Source organism: Solea solea, chromosome 8, assembly GCF_958295425.1.
Source record: "Solea solea chromosome 8, fSolSol10.1, whole genome shotgun sequence".
Classification (NCBI taxonomy): Eukaryota; Metazoa; Chordata; class Actinopteri; order Pleuronectiformes; family Soleidae; genus Solea; species Solea solea.
The window spans coordinates 30,023,034-30,043,770 of record NC_081141.1 but is presented as its reverse complement, the minus strand read 5'-3'; the positions used below and the strand labels follow the sequence as shown (position 1 = coordinate 30,043,770).

Here is a 20,737-nt window from a genome sequence, read left to right as displayed (position 1 = left end):
ATTGGAGATTACTGTTGGGCAGAAACCTTTAATCTCCATATTTCAACTTTTCAACAGTTTTTTCCATGAATTGATGCCGACTTCATCATACAACAGTGTCACTCTAGATCGGCCTCGGGGGGGAGGTGGTTTACAGACCCCCGCCCAGACGTCACCGTGGACATGTGCACTCGCTGTGGCTTCTCCCGCCCGCCTGCCCCCGGCGCGACTGTCGATCGGAGCAGACTGTCCTCAGTGCGCCCTGACAGCGTCATCAGGACGAGGAGCGTAAATCGTCTTGAAACACGGACCAAGTCATTTTTAGGTTTTGATTGTCCCTCTGTCTGGGCCCCCGTCCCCCGCCCCCCCGGCAATTGGGCCCTAGGCAAAGGCCTAGTTTGCCTTTGCGTTAACAAGGCTCTGCAGACCCACAGAGCCACCAAAAACAATACATGTGCTGAAGTGAAGTCAATTGTAATTAGGAAACAAACCATTAACATTTTCATTTTTCAGACAAAACTACAGGCCAGTAGGTGGCAGTGTTTACCTGTGATGGTGTTGTATGGATAATAGCAAATGTGAGCTGCTCATCTTTGTCTACAGGTTGACGAGGAGAGAGAAACATTTTACAAAAAGACAGAAGATTTAATGTTGATATTTTATTGAGCACTTGACAAAAACCATACATAGTTAGATATTTGCTGTTTATATACTCTTATGTCTCTCAGGTGCTACAATATTATTTTTGTCCACCAGATGGAGACAAAGTCAAATGATTGTAAGGGTGATTTCATTTGTGTTACATTGAGTGTCTTTTTTGGGTCTGATATCGATATTACAAAAGTACACCTACCAGAATCAATCACATCTTTTAACCCTGTTAAATACTGTTAATACTGTTCCCATTTCAAATTTAATACACAAAATCTGTTGTTCATGTACAACTGCAGTGTTTTTGTTTTTCTTTATCTTAAATTGTTAAAACAGCATTTTAACATGCAGTAATTGTAAACAACTGCCAGATATTGGAAGATATTCTGGAAAAGTTGATTAATTCGTTGATGCAGATGAAGCTCAGACTCCTGGACAGCAGCCCGTCCTCTCCTTTCACAGGTCAATCCTCTGCTTTTCCTTCATGTGCCGTTAAAAATGAAATAATTTACATTTATCACATTTATTGAAGGGAATCCTAACCAAATAATATGTAGGCTAGCATATCTCTGTCAAGTCATCTGTCACTTACTTGATTGCCAGCTGTCGCGGGTCATAGTAATGCTGCGTTTGAGACAGTAGGAATTTTCTGACCTCCTACTAGAAAGAGAACTGGAACTCCACTCAGTCCCTATTTGTGAACTCGGCACAAATCCAAATCTACCACGACTTCACAGACAACCATGGGAATGGACTGCATCTGGAACTGAGTCATGAACAGTCAGAAACCACAGGGTTGCTAGTCTGGATCCCATAAAGTCAAGGGCCGGTTTTCCACTGAGTAAGGTACCTAAAAACAAACAACACATGTAAACAATAGCTTTTATTATGAAATCAAACAAATCAACAGGAAATAGTTTGTTCATGAGGTTGAGGTTGTATAGAAAGTTTAGTCTAAATGTTTCACAGTGTCACATGATTTAATCGGAAACATGAGCAACTTTATTTCTTTAAATTCTACTTATAAAAAGGTTTCACTAGAAAACATTTAAAAATATATTTGTAAACAATATTGAGCTCAGATTCTGTGTCTCATCACGTGAAGCTTCAGTTCTCTGCTGATCGTCAGCCTCCGTGTCTCATCACGTGAAGCTTCAGTTCTCTGCTGATCGTCAGCTTCCGTGTCTCATCACGTGACGCTTCAGTTCTCTGCTGCTCGTCAGCCTCCGTGTCTCATCACGTGACGCTTCAGTTCTCTGCTGCTCGTCAGCCTCCGTGTCTCATCACGTGACGCTTCAGTTCTCTGCTGCTCGTCAGCCTCCGTGTCTCATCACGTGACACTTCAGTTCTCTGCTGCTCGTCAGCCTCCGTGTTTCATCACGTGACGCTTCAGTTCTCTGCTGCTCGTCAGCCTCCGTGTCTCATCACGTGACGCTTCAGTTCTCTGCTGCTCGTCAGATTCCGTGTCTCATCACGTGACGCTTCAGTTCTCTGCTGCTCGTCAGCTTCCGTCCACACAAGGCACAAATTAAAGCCTCCAGGTTTTTTGCACCTGTAAGAAAAGAGCAGCAGCAGATGTTAGTGATGAGGTCATCAATACGTAAATATGTTTTTATTTGAGTGTGCACACTGAACAGATGTTAGCTGCTGGTCCTCTGCTGCCTCGTGTGGTCACTTTGTGTCACTGAAGGATTTCAAACACTGAAAATATTAGAACCTAGTGATGGAGGCAGCAGTCTGTGTGTGTGAGTGCTTTACAAACATGTACACACTTTAAAGACCTGAAATGTGATCCTTACATGTGTGAAGACGTGAATGATCTGAATTGTCATCTCCGTCCCCCTGTGTGTGGTTCTTGTCGTCTTCAATGATCCCTTCATCTTTCTCCTCGTCTTCTTTGAATTGTTGCAGAGGAAGTGGCGCCTCCTTCAGGAGCTCGTTCTCCAGCACAGGCATTTCTCTGTACACATCTGTGGCCTCCTCACTGCTCTCTGCTGCCCCCTCTGTCTGCAGAGGGAACACGCTGCAGTCCTCACCACTTGTCTCTCTTTCATCACACTGGGCATCTGCAACATTCCCACCATGTACTTGTTCTGTGTCAGGAGACGATACACGTTGTTCATGTTTGACATAAATGTCCTTTATCTTCTTGATTCCTGCTGAGGTCACGGGGTCATCGGTGTCTGAAGGAACCGTGACTTTGTTTGATAATGACTCCTCCTCCTCATCTGACCTGCTAACCCCCGCCTCCAACTGATCCAACATCACCTGACCCACAAGCTCATGATTCCTCACAATCTGAAAAAAAAGAAGATAAACTGAATTTTTTTTAATTATTTAATATTCATCTATTTCACAGACTAGGGACAGTGTTTCCTCTCATATTTAATATCTTAGTTGTATCTAATTATTATGGTATATCACAGTGACAGCGCCTAACAGTGGAAAAAATGTTAACAATGAAATTAACAGTGAACTTTTTTATTATTATTATTATTATAATAATAAATTCACACATCTAACACAAAATAAGGTGATTGTCACAACACTCCTACCACAGGGGGGCGCTGTGTGTTTTCTTCAAACTCATGGACAACAACCGTGTCAGTTACACATCCGAACACAAACAAATATTTCAAAGTTGTGTTGATCAGGTCTAATCCCGTCCATCCTGGTGACTCCCTATCTATAGCCCCGTCTCCTGTCTTTTAGAGAGTGCCACTGTCTCCAAGTCATAAATCAAAGGACAAATCTTACAAAAATAAATGATAAAGTCTAATACAAATAAAGGACTATCTTATCTTTATTATTGACATTTATGTTTATTATGATGTAAAGACAATTTAAACAAATAAAAAAGGGTTGGACTTTCACCTGGTGCTTGTGGCACAGGTGCGCCTCCAGGTGGCTGAGCAGAGTGCAGTCATAGTAGCACAGTCGACACCTGTAGGGTCTGACATCATCGTGTCTCTTCATGTGCGCTTGCAGACTGTCGCCGTTGCCACAGCTGAAAGTGCATCTGTGACAGCGGAAGACCACGCCCTGAAGGTAACGTGACAGCTTTGGACGTCGCACCTCAACGGCAACCACGCGCTCGTCTGCTCAGTCAAACAGGAAGCACAATCAAATCACAGGTGACAGAGTGGGTGGAGCCTAAAAGGTGGTGGTGGGGGGGGTGCAGCATCTTACCACGGTGCAGATCAACATGGTCAATCATGTGATTCTTCTTGTTGGTTTGGTAAAGACAAAATGGACAACGCAGCAGTGAGGACTCTGAGCGGCGAGTCATGTGACCACTCTCCATGTGAACCTCCAGGTTTTTTCTGAGGAGACCAGAAACAGTGTGTGTGTGTGTGTGTGTGTCACTTGTCTTTAAGACTTTTTCTGGTACAAACAGTAACTGTGGGAAAACTTTCCTTGGTTGTGTGGAGTTAGTTATTATTGAAACAGGGAAAAAGACAAAGGTCAACTTGATGAAAGGTCTTGTGTGTGTCAGTGTAACCAACCTGAAACCTGTGAAGAAATCACAGTCCTTACAGCGAAGGATCTTCTTCCCGTGGCGGTTTAAGTAATGACGGCGAACACTCGACATGTGACCCGTGTTGAAGTTACAGAACTCGCAATGCAGCAGATTGTTCACAGTCACATTCCCTTTACAGGCGTCGGCCGTCTGTGCGACTGCACTGTAGTGGTCCAGCTGCCGCTGAACATCTGGAGGCTCCAGGTACAGAGACTCTGTCCCAACACAACAATACACTGTTGTTATGGCAACCAAAGTTAAGACAGTAACATAAACTGGTTTCTAAAATGACGTTACTTTCAGTGTCACAATCATCCTCTGCTTCAGGTTCGTCCTCATTTTCCTCTGAAATATCAGGATCCTGGTCAGTCGGCTCCTCCTTATGGTCGTCTGCCGCCACAACGTCCACGATAACGTCTGAGTGTCAGAAACATCAGCAGCAGAAACATCGTCAGAAACATCCACAGAAACATCTGCAGCAGGAGAATAATCAGAAACATCTGCAGCAGAAACATCCACAGAAACATCAGCAGAAGGAGAATCATCAGAAACATCCACAGAAACATCTGCAGCAGGAGAATAATCAGAAACATCTGCAGCAGAAACATCCACAGAAACATCAGCAGAAGGAGAATCATCAGAAACATCCACAGAAACATCTGCAGCAGGAGAATAATCAGAAACATCTGCAGCAGAAACATCCACAGAAACATCAGCAGAAGGAGAATCATCAGAAACATCCACAGAAACATCAGCAGCAGAAACATCAGCAGCAACATATACATACACACACACACGTGTACACACACATATATATATATATATACACATATATACATATGTGTATACATATATATATATATATATATATATATATATAAATATATATAAAAATACATATATGTGTGTGTGTGTGCGTGTGTATACACATATACAATGGTATGCAAAAGTTTGGGCACCCCTGTAAATTTTCATGATTTTCCTTTATAAATCATTGGTTGTTTGGATAAGAAATGTCAGTTAAATATATCATATAGGAGACAAACACAGTGATATTTGAGAAGTGAAATAAAGTTTATATGATTTACAGAAAGTGTGCAAGAATTATTTAAACAACATTAGGCATGTGCATAAATTTAGGCACCCTTGTCATTTTATTGATTTCAATACCTTTAGCACTAATTATTGGAACTCGAAATTGGTTTGGTAACCTCAGTGACCCTTGACCTCCATACACAGGTGAATCCAATCATGAGAAAGGGTATTTAAGGAGGCCAATTGTAAGTGTTTCTCCTCTTTGCATCTTCTCTGAAGAGTGGCAACATGGGAGCCTCAAAACAACTCTTAAATGACCTGAAAACAACGACATGGTTTAGGGGAAGGATACAGAAAGCTATCTCAGAGATTTAAGCTCTCAGTTTCAACTGTAAGGAACATTGTGAGGAAATGGAAGACCACAGGCACAGTTCTAGTTAAGGCCCGACGTGGCAGACCAAGAAAAATCTCAGATAAGCAGAGGCGAAGGATGGTGAGAACAGTCACAGTCAACCCACAGACCAGCTCCAAAGACCTACAAAATCATCTTGCTGCAGATGGTGTCACGGTGCATCGTTCAACTATTCAGCACACTTTACACAAGGAGATGCTGTATGGAAGAGTAATGCAGAAAAAGCCTTTTCTCTGTACCCGCCACAAACAGAGTCGCTTGAGGTATGCTAAAGCACATTTGGACAAGCCAGCTTCATTTTGGAATAAAGTGCTGTGGACTGATGAAACTAAAATAGAGTTATTTGGGTAAAACAAGGGGCGTTATGCATGGCGGAAAAAGAACACAGCATTCCAACAAAAAGGAAACGCTCGGAAACCATCAAACCTGACTTAACTGGAGATGTTTTGTAAAGAAGAATGGTCCAAAATACCTTCCGCCAGAATCCCGATTCTAATTGGAAGCTATAGGAAGCGTTTAGAGGCTGTTATTTCTGCAAAAGGAGGATGCACAAAATATTGAGTTAATTTTTCTTTTGTGGTGCCTAAACTTATGCACATGCCTAATGTTGTTTAAATAAATGAACATATAACATATATGATATATTTAACTGAAATTTCTTATCCAAACAACCAATGATTTATAAGGGAAAATCATGAAAATTTACAGGGGTGCCCAAACTTTTGCATACCACTGTATATACACACACATATGTATATATATATATATATACACACACACACATACATATACAGGTGCAGGTCATATAATTAGAATATCATCAAAAAGTTGATTTATGTCAGTACTTCCATTCAAAAAGTGAAACTTGTATATTATATTCATTCATTACACACAGACTGATATATTTCAAATGTTTATTTCTTTTAATTTTAATGATTATTACTGACAACTAATGAAAATCCCAAATTCAGTATCTCAGAAAATTTGAATATTAATTAAGACCAATACAAATTTTTTTTTTAAAAAGTTGGCCAACTGAAAAGTATGAACATGGAAAGTATGAGCATGTACAGCACTCAATACTTAGTTGGGGCTCCTTTTGCCTGAATTACTGCAGCAATGTGGCATGGAGTCGATCAGTCTGTGGCACTGCTCAGGTGTTATGAGAGCCCAGGTTGTTCTGATAGTGGCCTTCAGCTTTTCTGAATTGTTGGGTCTGGCCTATCACATCTTCCTCTTCACAGTACCCCATACATTTTAAGGTCAGGCGAGTTTTCTGGCCAATTAAACCGGGTACTGGTAGCTTTGGCACTGTGTGCAGGTGCCAAGTCCTGCTGGAAAATGAAATCTGCATCTCCATAAAGTTGGTCAGCAGCAGGAAGCATGAAGTGCTCTAAAACTTCCTGGTAGACGTCTGCATTGACCCTAGACCTCAGAAAACACAGTGGACCAACACCAGCAGATGACATGGCATCCCAAACCACACTGACTGTGGAAACATACACTGGACTTCAAGCAACGTGAATTCTGTGCCTCTCCTCTCTTCCTCCAGACTCTGGGACCTTGATTTAACCCTAACCCTAGGGTTAGGGTTAGGCTAACCCTAACCCTCTGGGACCTTGATTTCCAAAGGAAATGCAAAATTTACATTCATCAGAGAACATAACTTTGGACCACTCAGCAGCAGTCCAGTCCTTTTTGTCTTTAGCCCAGGCGAGATGCTTCTGACACTGTCTCTTGTTCAAGAGTGGCTTGACACAAGGGACGTGACAGCTGAAACTCATGTCTTGCATACGTCTGTGTGTGGTGGTTCTTGAAGCACTGACTCCAGCTGCAGTCCACGCTTTGTGAATCTCCGCCACATTATTGAATGGGGTTTGGTTCACAATCCTATCCAGTGTGCAGTTATCCCTATTGCTTGTACACTTTTTTCTACTACATCTTTTCCTTCCCTTCGCCTCTCTATTAATATGCTTGGTCACAGAGCTCTGTGAACAGCCAGCCTCTTCAGCAATGACCTTTTGTGTCTTGCCCTCCTTGTGCAAGGTGTCAATGGTCGCCTTATGGACAACTGTCAAGTCAGCAGTCTTCCCCATGATTGTGTAGCCTACAGAACTAGACTGACAGGTGTTTTGAGTTAATTAGCTGATTAGAGTGTGGCACCAGGTGTCTTCAATATTGAACCTTTTCACAATATTCTAATTTTCTGAGATACTGAATTTGGGATTTTCATTAGTTGTCAGTTATAATCATCAAAATTAAAAGCAATAAACACTTGAAATATATCAGTCTGTGTGTAATTAATGTATATAATATCCAAGTTTCACTTTTTGAATGGAAGTACTGACATAAATCAACTTTTTGATGATATTCTAATTATATGATCTGCACCTGTGTATATATATATATATATATATACACACATACAGATATGTATACATATATACATATGAAGAAAGAAAAGCTAAGACATGTGACATTATTACAGAATTGTCAGAATCAAGATATATGTTACTATGTCAGAGTAAATTCATCTGGAAAATGTTGAATTTTTATCTCCACCTGAAAAAACAACGCATTTATTAGAGTGAAAATCACCTTTGAATCATATGGTAGTCACCCATGTAATCTAGGAATTAGTGAAATAATATCTGATGAGTCATCTGATGCTAAAAAAGGTGAACAGAGCACTTTTACACAAAAGGCTACAAATGACACACACACAATCACAGGGCAGGTGTGCGTGACCAACATATTCATTCAAATTCATTTACTATCCATGAATCACTCGGCCCTACAACGGGGTGATGTTTTTGTGTAACAATAATAATAATAATAATAATAATAATAATAATAATGGGTGTCACCACTCACCGAGATGTTTCTTCAGAAAGTGACTTCTCCAAAGACCCAACACTGTCGTTCGATACGAGCACAAGCTGCAGAGGAATGGTCGCAGCGTCCCACATTTAAAGACAACATACTCGTTTACACTGAAGAGATAAGAACACCACAAACATCACAGGGTTAGGTCACTATTATGAAGTGAATTACAAACATACACCCAATGTGCTGTGAGCGCCCTCTGCTGCTAAGAACCAGACGGACATAGAGGCTCATTCTCACGTCTGCCAGATGCAAGGGACACAAGGCACAAAGGCGCACAAGGTACACAAGGTACACAAGGAAAAACAGATTTGATTCACTCAACAAAAGACTCTACATAATAAAATCTCCATCAGTTTAAGTCCACATGTCTTTGTGTCACTGTTAGACCAACTTTTCCAACAGGAAACTGTTGGAATGTGAGCTGAATAAGATTTTACTGGCCGAGTCTTTTGTTTAGCGAACAAAATCTGCTTTCCTTACGTGCCAGCTGCCATTCATGTTTTCACCGAGACTGTCTCAGGCCAGTTCTCTGCAGCAGGGGGCACTCACAGCCCAGTCAGCTCTGTCTATGTATTGCATCCTTTAAAAACAGGGAAAGCTTAAAACACAATCAATGTTCTGTTCAAAACTAATAATTTTCCCTGATAAATCTTGATAAAGTCAGGAATTGACATGTAATGTTTTATACAAACTATATAAAAAAATATGAAATTTGAACTGTGTTCTTACTTTTGCTTCAGGGCCGACAAAGTCACATGGTCCAGTTTCTGGATGGCAGCCACAGCAGCATGGCTGCGTTCGTGTGAACGCAGACCTTTCAGAGACATGAAGGAACGTCCACACTGTCCACACGTGTGTTTGTGTTCTGGTGCATCACACTCTGACTCTGGCAGCTCTGACTCTGGTAGCTCTGACTCTGGCAGCTCTGGATCTGGCAGCTCTGACTCTGGCAGCTCTGGATCTGGCAGCTCTCGACGAGGACAGGTTTGCGTAGTAAGAGTAAAGGATTTCATTGGTGTCACCGACTGGAACACAGGCGCATCGCTCTCCTCATTAACCTGAACAGTAAACACATCAGTCTTAAAAGTTGACAAACACACCATCACCTGATTGATTGATCACATGAAAGGAATCAACTTACTTCACTGGACGTGATCTCTAGTGTTGCCGTCTTCATGACAACAGCTGCTTTCTTCTTCTTCCAGACTCTGTGGCGATCCAGATGCAAACACAACTTCCTGATTCCGTTGATGCGTTTCCTGCAGTGACAGCACCTGTACACACCTGTGCTCCTCTTCGAGGTACGTGACACGACCCTAAAGTCAAGTTTCCAGTCGTGAAATGTGCTGTAGTGAGTGACGAGCAGCTGAGTGGAGTCAAACGCCATGTCTGGACACACCTTACATTTGACCAGCGCTCTGTTATCACAGGACGCCTTGGGCAGCTGGAATTTGTATTTGTTGTACTTCTCTAGCAGTTTGGACGTGCTCACTGCATCCAGCTTGTGCTTGTTTCTGTAATGACTCTGCAGGTATTTGCGACACAGTCCGGTGTAGCCACACATGTGACACTTGTAGAGCATTTCCTTCACATTGCATGACAGTGGAGCGGCATGTTGGTGCCTGAGGTCAGCTGATGCAGCTTCAGACTCTGTGGCGCCCCGCTGAGGCGATATTTTCGTCTTGTTCCGGGCTGAAGGTTTAGTGGTTGTGTGCAAACTGTGATGCTTATGATTGTGACTTTTCAGTTTGGGCAGTGATGCGTGAATTTGCGGACATTTGCGACACATGTAGCCTCGTCTTCCCATTGAACCTTTTCCCGTCGTACACTTCACCATGTTGCTCACCAGGACCTCCTCCGTGGTCAGTGCATCGGCTCGAGCGATGAGTGTTGGATGCTTCATCTGGCAGTGAGTCAGTGTCCCATGGTAGCTGGTGTGTACGTATGGACAGCGCGGACACTTGTAAACTGAGATTTTACTATTGTCCATCATTGCAGCCTTAGAGGTGTGTTGCATTTGCTGAGTCAAAGGACAGCCTGTAAATTTGAGCGTTGGTTCTGTGACCTGTTTGTGCACCGGAAAAGCATCCCTCCCGTGTGACTTGGTGTAATGGCTTCCCAGTTGCTTCTTGCTGTTGTAGGAGCAGGAGCACAGGGCGCACAGAAACACACGCTCCTCCCTGTGGTGAACATGCAGGTGACGACTCAGTGCAATCTTTGTGCTGCAGGTGTAGTCACAGTGCTGACAATTCACCTTGGAATATTTCTTCTTGGCCAGAAATGACGTTTTTGACACGTACCTGAGGGCAGCAGAAGGTGGGAATTGTCTTGCAGCAGAAAGTTGAACAGTAGCTTTGTGTGAATTGGTGAGGGCCACACACTGTTTGCTCTTCATGTGTTTCTTCAGCTTTTCTGGCGTCGCACAGATCAGCGGGCAGCGTTTACACATGTAGCCTTTAAACCTCGCACTGTCGCCTAGAGATTTTCCATTACAGTTCTCCCAGCTGCTGAAGTAAACTTTGTCCACGTGGACACTGTTGGACCGGGACTCGGAGGTTGGATGTCTCATCTGACAGTGGGTCAGGACCCCATGATGGATGGTGTTGACATAGGTACAGTAAGGACACTTGAAGATGTGCACTTGCATTGTGTTTCTCACCACTGTGTCTTGGTGTTTGAGGCCACAGTGAGTATTGAGACCACGCTGGCTTGTGAACTCTGCAGCACAATGTGGGCACTTTACAGTTTTGGTTGCTTCCTGAGAGGAAACAGACAGAGTTTCAAACTCCAGTGGGACCTGATAGGTGTCAAAAGAGGCTGTTGTGTCATGCTCATCTGTAACATGGCTGCTGGCAGCAAGTTTCTTACTGGTAATGACCTTTGGGACTGAGCCATCATCTTTTACAAACCAGGGGTGAACAATGCGACAGTGGCGCATGATGCTCAACATGGAGTCGCCTTTAAAAGAGCATGCTCTGCATGAAAAAGTATTGGTTTCATCGTGTCCAACTCTTTGGGAGAGTGACCCACAGTCATCGTCAGTAACACCAGCAGCGGCCTTTGTCTGCAGCTTTTTTCTCTGGTCAGGGCCAACGTATAACCTTGCGGTGATGTTGTCGAGAGTCAGTTTCCGGTTGGCATGCTGCTCCTGGTAGTGTTTGTGAACGACAGCTGAATCCGTGTCAGAGAACATGCACGTGTCACAGTGATAGCCTGATTCGATCATTCCTTTCCTGAAACACGTTCTCAGCAGATCTATGGCTGAGCGGTTTGAACGATGAATATTCCACATATGCCTCCTCAGCAGATACACCTGCTGACAGCTGAATGTACATCTGTAGCACTGAATGCTCTTCTGTGGCACCTCCGCTCTCACAGTCGACACTGATGAGCCTTTTCCCAGCGTTTTCATGTTCTTTTTGTTTCCCGTGTCCTGACAAGATGCAGGATTTGCTTCTTTGGGCTGAGCTGTCTGCATTTGACTGACAAGTGTGATGCTGTATTCTTTGATCTGTACTGCGTTCATTACAAAACCAGGATGTCGCTTAAAATAGTGCGTCATAACATTAGACATAGTTTTGTGTCTGTAGTTGCAAAGGTGGCAGAAGAGTTGGTCTTCGTCGCCTTTGCTCATCAGAGGAAGAGGAAGACCAGAAGACGGCTCTTTAGATTCTGACTTTGATTTTTGGATTTGCTTGCGAATCACAGTGGTGTATTTGATGACATGTTTGCGGCTGGTGTTGATATGCTTGTGGACAATGATCTGATGGTTCAGGACTCCTTTAAGAGTCGGATTTCCAAAGTTGCAGTTCTGACAGTAGAACAGGTTTTCTGCACATTCATATGGATTTAAAACCTCTTTCTTTTCAGTGCATGCTGTCAGTTGCTGTCTCATCACAGATTTGGAAGGAGAGGTTCCCGATGCCTCAGTATCACGCTGCAGTTTCTTCTTCTGCATCTTGGTATTGTACCATAGCACCTCCTCCATACCCGTGGGTCCATACATGACGTGTTTTGTGTTATGATGAGCCACAACACTCTTGATATTGGTGTTGGAGTAACTGCAGACCTGGCAGTAAAACACTTTATCTGCTGAACTGGAGACAGAAGCGTTGGTTCCTGTGGACAGTGGTTGGTCACTTTTTAGCAGTGGCTTCTCTTTTTTCTTCACATTTTCTTCCAGTGCAGATGTGACTCCCTCACTTCTGGAAGACTCTGAAGTCTTAGAAATGACCAACGTGTGCTTGAGTTTCATCAGGGACATTAAAACTTTCTGCTGCGAGAGTACAGCTTTGTCTTTAGTGGAAGATTCCACTACGGTTTTCTGAGGTGTGAAGTTTTCCACTTCCCTCACTGATGGCCCGGGGCGCATCTGTGAAATGTGATGTGATGACTGTTTGATTTTGTCGATAGTGACAGCTTCGCCTGGATGGTTTTTCTGATAGTGGACATGCACAGCAACAGCTGATTTGTGATGAAATGTGCAATTGTAGCAATGATACAAAACCTCGTCTGCTCCTCTGGGCATGGGGCTTAGGGGTAAGGGGGACATTCTGATTTCCTCATGTTGAGTTTTGGTATTTTTGGGAGAAATCTCTTCGGATCTTTTGGTGTCATACTCATTTGCGCCTGTTTTCACCCGTGATGTTGCCGAGTATCTGCAGAACAGAAGGGAATTATTCAGATTATGTTCCGGATGTTTCTCCTTGTAATGTTCCTTCAGGATGTTTACTTCATCAGTGGTGAGTGGACACACAAAACATTTGAGAACTAGCAAGTGTGAACGCATTGTGAATACTTCAGGGGCCTCTGAATGCTCTTCTCTGTAGTGTCTCTTGAGGTCAGCTTCACTTGAAAACTCCACAGGACACTCAAGACAGCGAAAGGTGGCACTGCGATCCCTCGAGTCCTGAACATAGATGGCATTGTGTCGTACGTACGGGTGGTAACTCTGGTAATGGGCTGCTGTCCGTCCAATGTCATCATCACTGTAGTCACAGTGTTTACACTGATAAATGTTTGTGTCTCCATCCACAACACTCGCTTTATTTTCTTCTTCATCTTCACTCATTTCAAACAAAAAGTCTGTGCCACTCGGCGTTGGTAGTTTATACACGACAGGATCCGGTTCATCCTTGTGCGACTTTGCTTTTTTAGTCGTACAATTCTCAGGGGATTCGCTGGAGCTCCTCTTCCCGCTACTCTTTCCAGGAGCGGTCTCTTCGAAATGGTCGTTAGGCGTGGCTGATCTCAGTTCAGTGGTAAAAAGGTCATCATTAAGCAGGAAGCGGTGGGAGCTGGGGGGTTTGTCGATGTCAATGATGGACTTTGCAGTGACTTTGAACACACCATTGCTGTTGAGACTGGACGGTGATTCTTGCAGAATCAAGGTTCCTTTAGAGTTTTCGGAGCTCTCGGCTAATGTCACTGATGTTTTTACCTCTGATTCAGAAGCTGGAGAAAAGAATTTAGAGACACTTTGTGTTTGTGACGGCACCTTGTACTTCTTCAGATTCTTCGATACAGTAACTGAGCTCGTGCTGGAGGTAGAGATGACTGCACCCATATTCCTCTGCTGCATTTCAGGAACGATATTTTTTCCCATCACAGTTTGATCTTTAGACTTTTTATGACACTGTTTCTCGTGTTTCTTTAAAGAGTCACAATGATGGGCTTTGAAATCACAGCACTGACATGAGAAGCTGCTGCTGTGAGTGTGTGTCTGTTGGGAATCAGCATCACTCACTTCAGTTTCATCACTGATATGATGCACCTGCCTCAAGTGTCCATAGATGGAGGCCTGTGATTGAAAGATGCCAGTGCAGTACTTACAGAAGTAGAGGGCGGGGTCTTCAGCGTCAGCAGGACTGTGCATCATGTGACCACAGGTGAAGACCAACAGAGAATCTGAAGAAAAAAAAGACAATTCACACACATAAGATCAAGTGAGTGATGAGTGACCAATAAACCGATCAATCATACAACACAACATATCTTCATTATCATTATTGTTGTTGAAACACAATCAAACTACAGGGCTATTGCAAAAAAAGTAGAACAAATGAATCCAGGATCATCAGAATCAGAATATCTGCAGTTGCCAGAATACATATATACAAGAAAAACAGAAAAATAAGGCAAGCTGAGACAACACTGTTGTCTACAGTGTTGTCTATGGTGTTGTATATGGTGTTGTCTACAGTGTCGTCTATAGTGTCGTCTATAGTGTTGTCTACGGTGTTATCTATAGTGTTGTCTATGGTGTTGTCTATAGTTTTGTCTACAGTGTTGTCCATAGTGTTGTCTATGGTGTTATCTATAGTTTTGTCCATAGTGTTGTCCATGGTGTTATCTATAGTGTTGTCCATAGTGTTGTCTATGGTGTTATCTATAGTGTTGTCCATAGTGTTGTCCATGGTGTTATCTATAGTGTTGTCCATAGTGTTGTCTATGGTGTTATCTATAGTGTTGTCCATAGTGTTGTCTACAGTGTTCTCTATAGTGTAGTCTACAGTGTTGTCTATGGTGTTATCTACTGTGTTGTCTATGGTGTTATCTATAGTGTTGTCCATAGTGTTGTCTACAGTGTTCTCTATAGTGTAGTCTACAGTGTTGTCTATGGTGTTATCTATAGTGTTGTCCATAGTGTTGTCCATGGTGTTATCTATAGTGTTGTCCATAGTGTTGTCTATGGTGTTATCTATAGTGTTTTCCATAGTGTTGTCTACAGTGTTCTCTATAGTGTAGTCTACAGTGTTGTCTATGGTGTTATCTACTGTGTTGTCTATGGTGTTATCTATAGTTTTGTCCATAGTGTTGTCCATGGTGTTATCTATAGTGTTGTCCATAGTGTTGTATATGGTGTTATCTATAGTGTTGTCCATAGTGTTGTCCATAGTGTTGTCTATGGTGTTATCTATAGTGTTGTCCATAGTGTTGTCTACAGTGTTCTCTATAGTGTAGTCTACAGTGTTGTCTATGGTGTTATCTACTGTGTTGTCTATGGTGTTATCTATAGTGTTGTCCATAGTGTTGTCTACAGTGTTCTCTATAGTGTAGTCTACAGTGTTGTCTATGGTGTTATCTATAGTGTTGTCTATGGTGTGATCTATAGTGTTGTCTACAGTGTTGTCTATGGTGTTATCTATAGTGTTGTCTATGGTGTTATCTATAGTGTTGTCCATAGTGTTGTCTACAGTGTTCTCTATAGTGTAGTCTGCAGTGTTGTCTATGGTGTTATCTATAGTGTTGTCCATAGTGTTGTTTACAGTGTTCTCTATAGTGTAGTCTGCAGTGTTGTCTATGGTGTTATCTATAGTGTTGTCTATGGTGTTATCTATAGTGTTGTCCATAGTGTTGTCTACAGTGTTCTCTATAGTGTAGTCTGCAGTGTTGTCTATGGTGTTATCTATAGTGTTGTTTACAGTGTTCTCTATAGTGTAGTCTGCAGTGTTGTCTATGGTGTTATCTATAGTGTTGTCCATAGTGTTGTTTACAGTGTTCTCTATAGTGTAGTCTACAGTGTTGTCTATGGTGTTATCTATAGTGTTGTCTATGGTGTTATCCATCTGTCTAACAAACTAAAAAGAAAAAAAAACTGAACACACACACGCGTGCAAATTAAACTCACCGATGTATCTGGTGGTCACGCGGTTCTCACGCGGTTTTTGCGCTCGATTATGTTGCTAACAAGAAAACACAGCACGTTTCCGCCATGTTTTCCCGCGAGTGCAGCTCCGTCCGCTCCCCGTGCAGCAGCTAATCGTCGTTCGATTAAACGTCACTTCCGATGAGTGTCACAGCCATTGGAAGACTAGGTGATTCCGCGTCAGATGGTTGTTACGTTCATAAAGGAGACCCGGTTTTCAAATCTCAGAGATTCGATTTATCAAGGTGGCGCTAATGCACACGCTTTTTATTCAACGTCATTAAAAACTAGTGAAGACAGAACAAAGGTTCCGTGCACAGACATTGTTTCCCCCGGAATACATTTCCATCGTACAGCAACAGGAAGTGGCGGCAGACATCGGTGATCAGAAGAAGAGGAAACATTATTTTTGTCTTTGTAAGTTTGTTTCACTTTGTTCTCTCTATATGTGTGTGTAAATATATGTTTATGTAACAAATATATTCTGATTTGTAATAAACACGAAAATGTAACTTCTCCAAAAATAAGTAATAAATAAATCATCAAAGTCCCTCACTCACACACACACACACACACACACCACATGAGTCTAATAAACGAGACAGGATGTGACTATGAAGGAGCTGACTCCTCTGTCCTCCACCTCCCCTCTGTCCTCCACTTCTCCTCTGTCCTCTTACTATATATCTACAGAGACATAATGTATATTTTGATTTGGTGCTGTACAAATAAAGTTGAATTGAATCGAATCTCTGCCCTCAGGTAACCCCACGATGCTGTCACTCAAACTGAGCATGACCTTTTTGTGGAGGATCCAACATGGCAGCTGTTGCTCCGCCCCTCACGTCCTGTCCCACAGTTTCCTTCACAGAGACAGACAGAGGAGGAAAGACATCGGTCCAGTCAGAAGAGGGTTGAGTTTTTCAGCCGCTGCTGTTGTGAATTCAGCTCCCAAGCACGTTCAGCCATACCTGCGTCTGATGAGACTGGACAAACCAATAGGTCTGTACATTTAAATACAACTTGATTTACACTGAAGTGACGTCTCACCACTGTCTCTTTGAGGTGTAAATAAGGTGTTTTTCAGGGACGTGGCTGCTCTACCTCCCGTGTACGTGGAGCATAGCTCTGGCCTCTGACCCTGGCTCTCTGCCCGATGTGGGTCTGCTGGTTCTGTTTGGAGCTGGTGCTGTTCTGATGAGAGGAGCGGGCTGCACCATCAACGACATGTGGGACAAAGACTTTGACAAACAGGTGAAAACAAAGAGGTCAAAGGTCGTCTCACACAGTCCATGTTGTTCATCGTGAGTCTGAGAATGTCTCTCAAAGTTCAGTTCAAGGACATTTACATCATGTTGTTGTTGCCATGTGTACATAGCCAATATGTACACATGATCAAGGTTAGACATACATGGTGTCTTTTTTTTAATAAAAAACTATTGCATATTAACATGTAACAAATGTAGCAAAATACCATCTGTCATCTATTTCCTTTGGCTCCGCCCCCAAACTCTCAAAAGTAGTTTATCAGAGAGAGAGAACAGAGACTTGGGTCAGAGGTCGTGTGTGTGTGTGCGCGCACGCGCGTGTGAGAGAGTCTGTTTACATTAATGTGAATCTGGCATTATACATTTAAACACATTTATACACGCGTGTGTGTGTGTGTGTGTGTGTGTGTGTGTGATGAGCAGGTGTCGAGGACGGCTTCACGACCCATCGCCTCGGGGGAGGTTTCTCACACACAGGCGCTCGTCCTCCTGGGGGGACAACTGTCTCTCTCACTGGGGATTCTGTTGTGTCTCAACTATTACAGGTGTGTGTGTGTGTGTGTGTGTGTGTATTCATTTAGAGACATGTCTCTCAATGAAAATATGTATCACATCTGTTAGATGTTAAATCGGTGTTTGTCGCTTCCTGTTTCCTGTCAGCATTGCTCTGGGTGCAGCTTCGTTGTCTCTCGTCATCACGTATCCTCTGATGAAGAGATTCACTTACTGGCCTCAGCTTGTTCTTGGTAAAGTAGAAAAACAACAAAAATAAATCCAAACCTTTGTTCTGCTGTTTCCTGTGTCCACCGCCATGTTGTCCTTCTTCTGTTCAGGTCTCACATTTAACTGGGGGGCACTGTTGGGCTGGTCTGCTGTGATGGGCTCCTGTGATTGGTCCATATGCCTCCCGCTGTATTTCTCAGGAGTGATGTGGACACTGATATATGACACTATATATGCACATCAGGTGAAGAGGATTGAGGCATTCTTCAAATGTTCAAGTTTGTCAATAATTAAAAATGAATTTATTAGAAGGCATAACATTATAGGCTGTATGAATCAAATGTGTGATACTTGAGGCAAATCAGGAAATATGGAAAACTAGAAGTTTCAAAATGTTAAAGGTGACATAGAATGCTTGTATCACACATATATGTGAGTCATGGAGGTCTACTTACATATATTAACTTGTTTTCATGGTTAAAAACCTCCCAGTCGCTGCAAACGAGCCGATCAAAATATCTCCTCACTGACGCTCTTGTCAGCCGCGCTGTTTCAGACCAAAATCACACCCCCAGAACGTGGACTGTGTTGTGATTGGCCAGCCAACGAGAGCTTTCCCACTGTCCTGTGATTGGCCAGGTACCTGGAAGTGACGTAATTGGTAGGCCAGCTCTCAGATACACAGCTCCCCCTCTGTCACGGTGGATGCTCTGCATCTCAGCAGCTACAACGAGAGTCAGTCAGTCAGTCATCATCTACCGCTTTATCCTCCACCAGAGGGTCGCGGGGGGTGCTGTGCCAATCTCAGCCACATCGGGCGATAGGCGGGGTACACCCTGGACAGTTCGCCAGTCCATCGCAGGGCCACACACAGATAGAGACAAACAACCATTCACTCTCACACTCACTCCTATGGTCAATTTGGAGTGTCCAATTTACCTATCCCCACATTGCATGTTTTTGGACTGTGGGAGGAAGCCGGAGTACCCGGAGAGAACCCACGCACACACGGGGAGAACATGCAAACTCCATGCAGAAAGGCCCTTGTTCCAACCGGGGCTCGAACCCGGGTCTTCTCGCTGCAAGGCGAGAGTGCTAACCACTACTACAACGAGAGTAGTTCTTCTTATTCTGCGGTTGAATGTACGCAACCGGATGTGCTCGGACTAGTGCCCGCACCAGGAGGCGCTACGGTGGTGAGGTTTACTGATGACATCATCAGCATAGGGAAGTGCCGATCTGCTTCGCAGAGCCCAGGAAAACAATACAACACTATTTTCTCAGCAGTGGCTGAACTGTTTGTTCTGAAACTTTAGGGTTTCATAAACGAGGTAATGACGCAGATACACACACACAAACGCAGCGTTAATTGGAGCTTCCGGTCTATGTCGCCTTTAAGAAACCAGAAAACATTCAAATTTAAGAAGCTGAACAATCATAATCTGGGTTTAATTATACATTTAAAGTTAGGAGCATGTGACAGGGTTAGTGTTCAGGTTACCGTAATCATAATCCATTTGCTGGACAACAGGCTATAATTATAGTATCTGCTCAATCACCTTTATTTTGACTTAGTTTCTTCCTCCTTTTTCTTCTTGTGACTCAGGACAAGGACGACGACATCAGAGTCGGCGTCAAATCGACAGCGCTGAGGTTCCAGGAACAAACAAAGCAGTGGCTGAGCGGCTTCATGGTGGCCATGATGTCGGGACTCGTCGTCACGGGAGTCAACGCTGAGCAGACTTTGCCGTATTATGCTGCTCTTTGTACTGTGGCTCTTCACCTGACTCACCAGGTGAGGGCACTGTAACACAGTTTAGATTCACATTTATACTGATGTCACTCTTCTTCATCTCTGACTTATAACCTCCTCTTTCTCAGATCTACAGTGTCAACATCAACAACACAGAAGACTGCTGGAAGAAATTTGCCTCCAACAGAAATCTCGGACTCTTGTTGTTTTTCGGAATCATTGGTGGAAATCTGTGGAAAGAAAAAAAAAAAGACGTTGAGTCTTTGACATGAGTGGAAACATGTGTCCACATTAACTGAGATGGAAACATTCCCCTCATTCATGACCTCATACAACAAGTAATTTTCAGCCATCTAAAAATTTACTAGTTCATATACAAGGCACATTTGCACATGTGTAGAGTTTATATTCTTCTGTTTATGTTAGAACAACATTCTGTTACAGCTGTATCATGGGATGTATATGACACATACTGCTACTTTTCTCCAGATTAAATCATCATAACGTGCCAATATACATTATGCTCATCTTTGCATATACTTGGAAAAATTTAATGATTTACAGATGTTTTTTTAAATACACAAAGTATGGATTTTACAACGATCCTCATGGCACTAAAGTTTTTCACCTGTTGAAATACCTGTAAAGGTCTGGTGTGAACAATACAACGCATAATTCCAAATGCCAAAAGGTGATTTTTGGCCCCAACCCTATGGCTGAAGGGTTACTTTTGCTTTAATTTACCACAATTTGTGGTTGTGTTTACGAAAAATCAAGTGTTCTACATATGATAAATGACTTTCTGATCAATCTGAAACTCTGTCTCTGTCGATCCAAAAACTCTGTCTTTCTTTTTGTC

General features: G+C 42.9%; 2 protein-coding genes across 3 annotated transcripts; one reads left to right on the top strand and one right to left on the bottom strand.

The window, feature by feature from the left end:
* Positions 1-1,498: 1,498 nt before the first annotated feature.
* On the bottom strand, positions 1,499-16,264 carry LOC131464094 (zinc finger protein 462-like). 2 transcript variants are annotated; one of them, XM_058636383.1, is made up of 11 exons: positions 16,117-16,264; positions 14,319-14,393; positions 9,628-13,144; positions 9,216-9,544; positions 8,472-8,590; positions 4,448-4,567; positions 4,137-4,365; positions 3,820-3,953; positions 3,505-3,728; positions 2,430-2,928; positions 1,499-2,182 (listed from the first exon to the last, which is right to left on the bottom strand). In XM_058636383.1, exons 3-11 carry the CDS (start codon positions 13,036-13,038, stop codon positions 2,085-2,087), a joined length of 5,163 nt encoding a protein of 1,720 aa, XP_058492366.1. In that variant the 5' UTR covers positions 13,039-13,144; positions 14,319-14,393; positions 16,117-16,264; the 3' UTR covers positions 1,499-2,084. The 2 variants fall into 2 exon arrangements, with proteins under 2 accessions (XP_058492366.1, XP_058492365.1); XM_058636382.1 differs by having other exon boundaries at positions 9,628-14,393.
* Positions 16,265-16,324: 60 nt separating this feature from the next.
* On the top strand, positions 16,325-20,695 carry coq2 (coenzyme Q2 4-hydroxybenzoate polyprenyltransferase). The gene is made up of 8 exons (XM_058636389.1): positions 16,325-16,551; positions 16,897-17,136; positions 17,222-17,388; positions 17,826-17,947; positions 18,063-18,148; positions 18,236-18,369; positions 19,732-19,920; positions 20,007-20,695. Exons 2-8 carry the CDS (start codon positions 16,908-16,910, stop codon positions 20,148-20,150), a joined length of 1,071 nt encoding a protein of 356 aa, XP_058492372.1. The 5' UTR covers positions 16,325-16,551; positions 16,897-16,907; the 3' UTR covers positions 20,151-20,695.
* Positions 20,696-20,737: the final 42 nt, after the last annotated feature.

Excerpts from the sequence above, each read along its gene's own strand:
- LOC131464094 (XM_058636382.1), bottom strand. The coding sequence starts at position 14,364 with ATGATGCACAGTCCTGCTGACGCTGAAGACCCCGCCCTCTACTTCTGT. Across the intron at positions 8,591-9,215 it reads TTGTCGGCCCTGAAGCAAAA|TGTAAACGAGTATGTTGTCT; the intron begins GTAAGAACACAG and ends TTATCTCTTCAG. Across the intron at positions 4,366-4,447 it reads GGATGATTGTGACACTGAAA|AGTCTCTGTACCTGGAGCCT; the intron begins GTAACGTCATTT and ends GTGTTGGGACAG.
- coq2 (XM_058636389.1), top strand. The coding sequence starts at position 16,908 with ATGCTGTCACTCAAACTGAGCATGACCTTTTTGTGGAGGATCCAACAT. Across the intron at positions 17,137-17,221 it reads GAGACTGGACAAACCAATAG|GGACGTGGCTGCTCTACCTC; the intron begins GTCTGTACATTT and ends GGTGTTTTTCAG. Across the intron at positions 18,370-19,731 it reads ACACTATATATGCACATCAG|GACAAGGACGACGACATCAG; the intron begins GTGAAGAGGATT and ends CTTGTGACTCAG.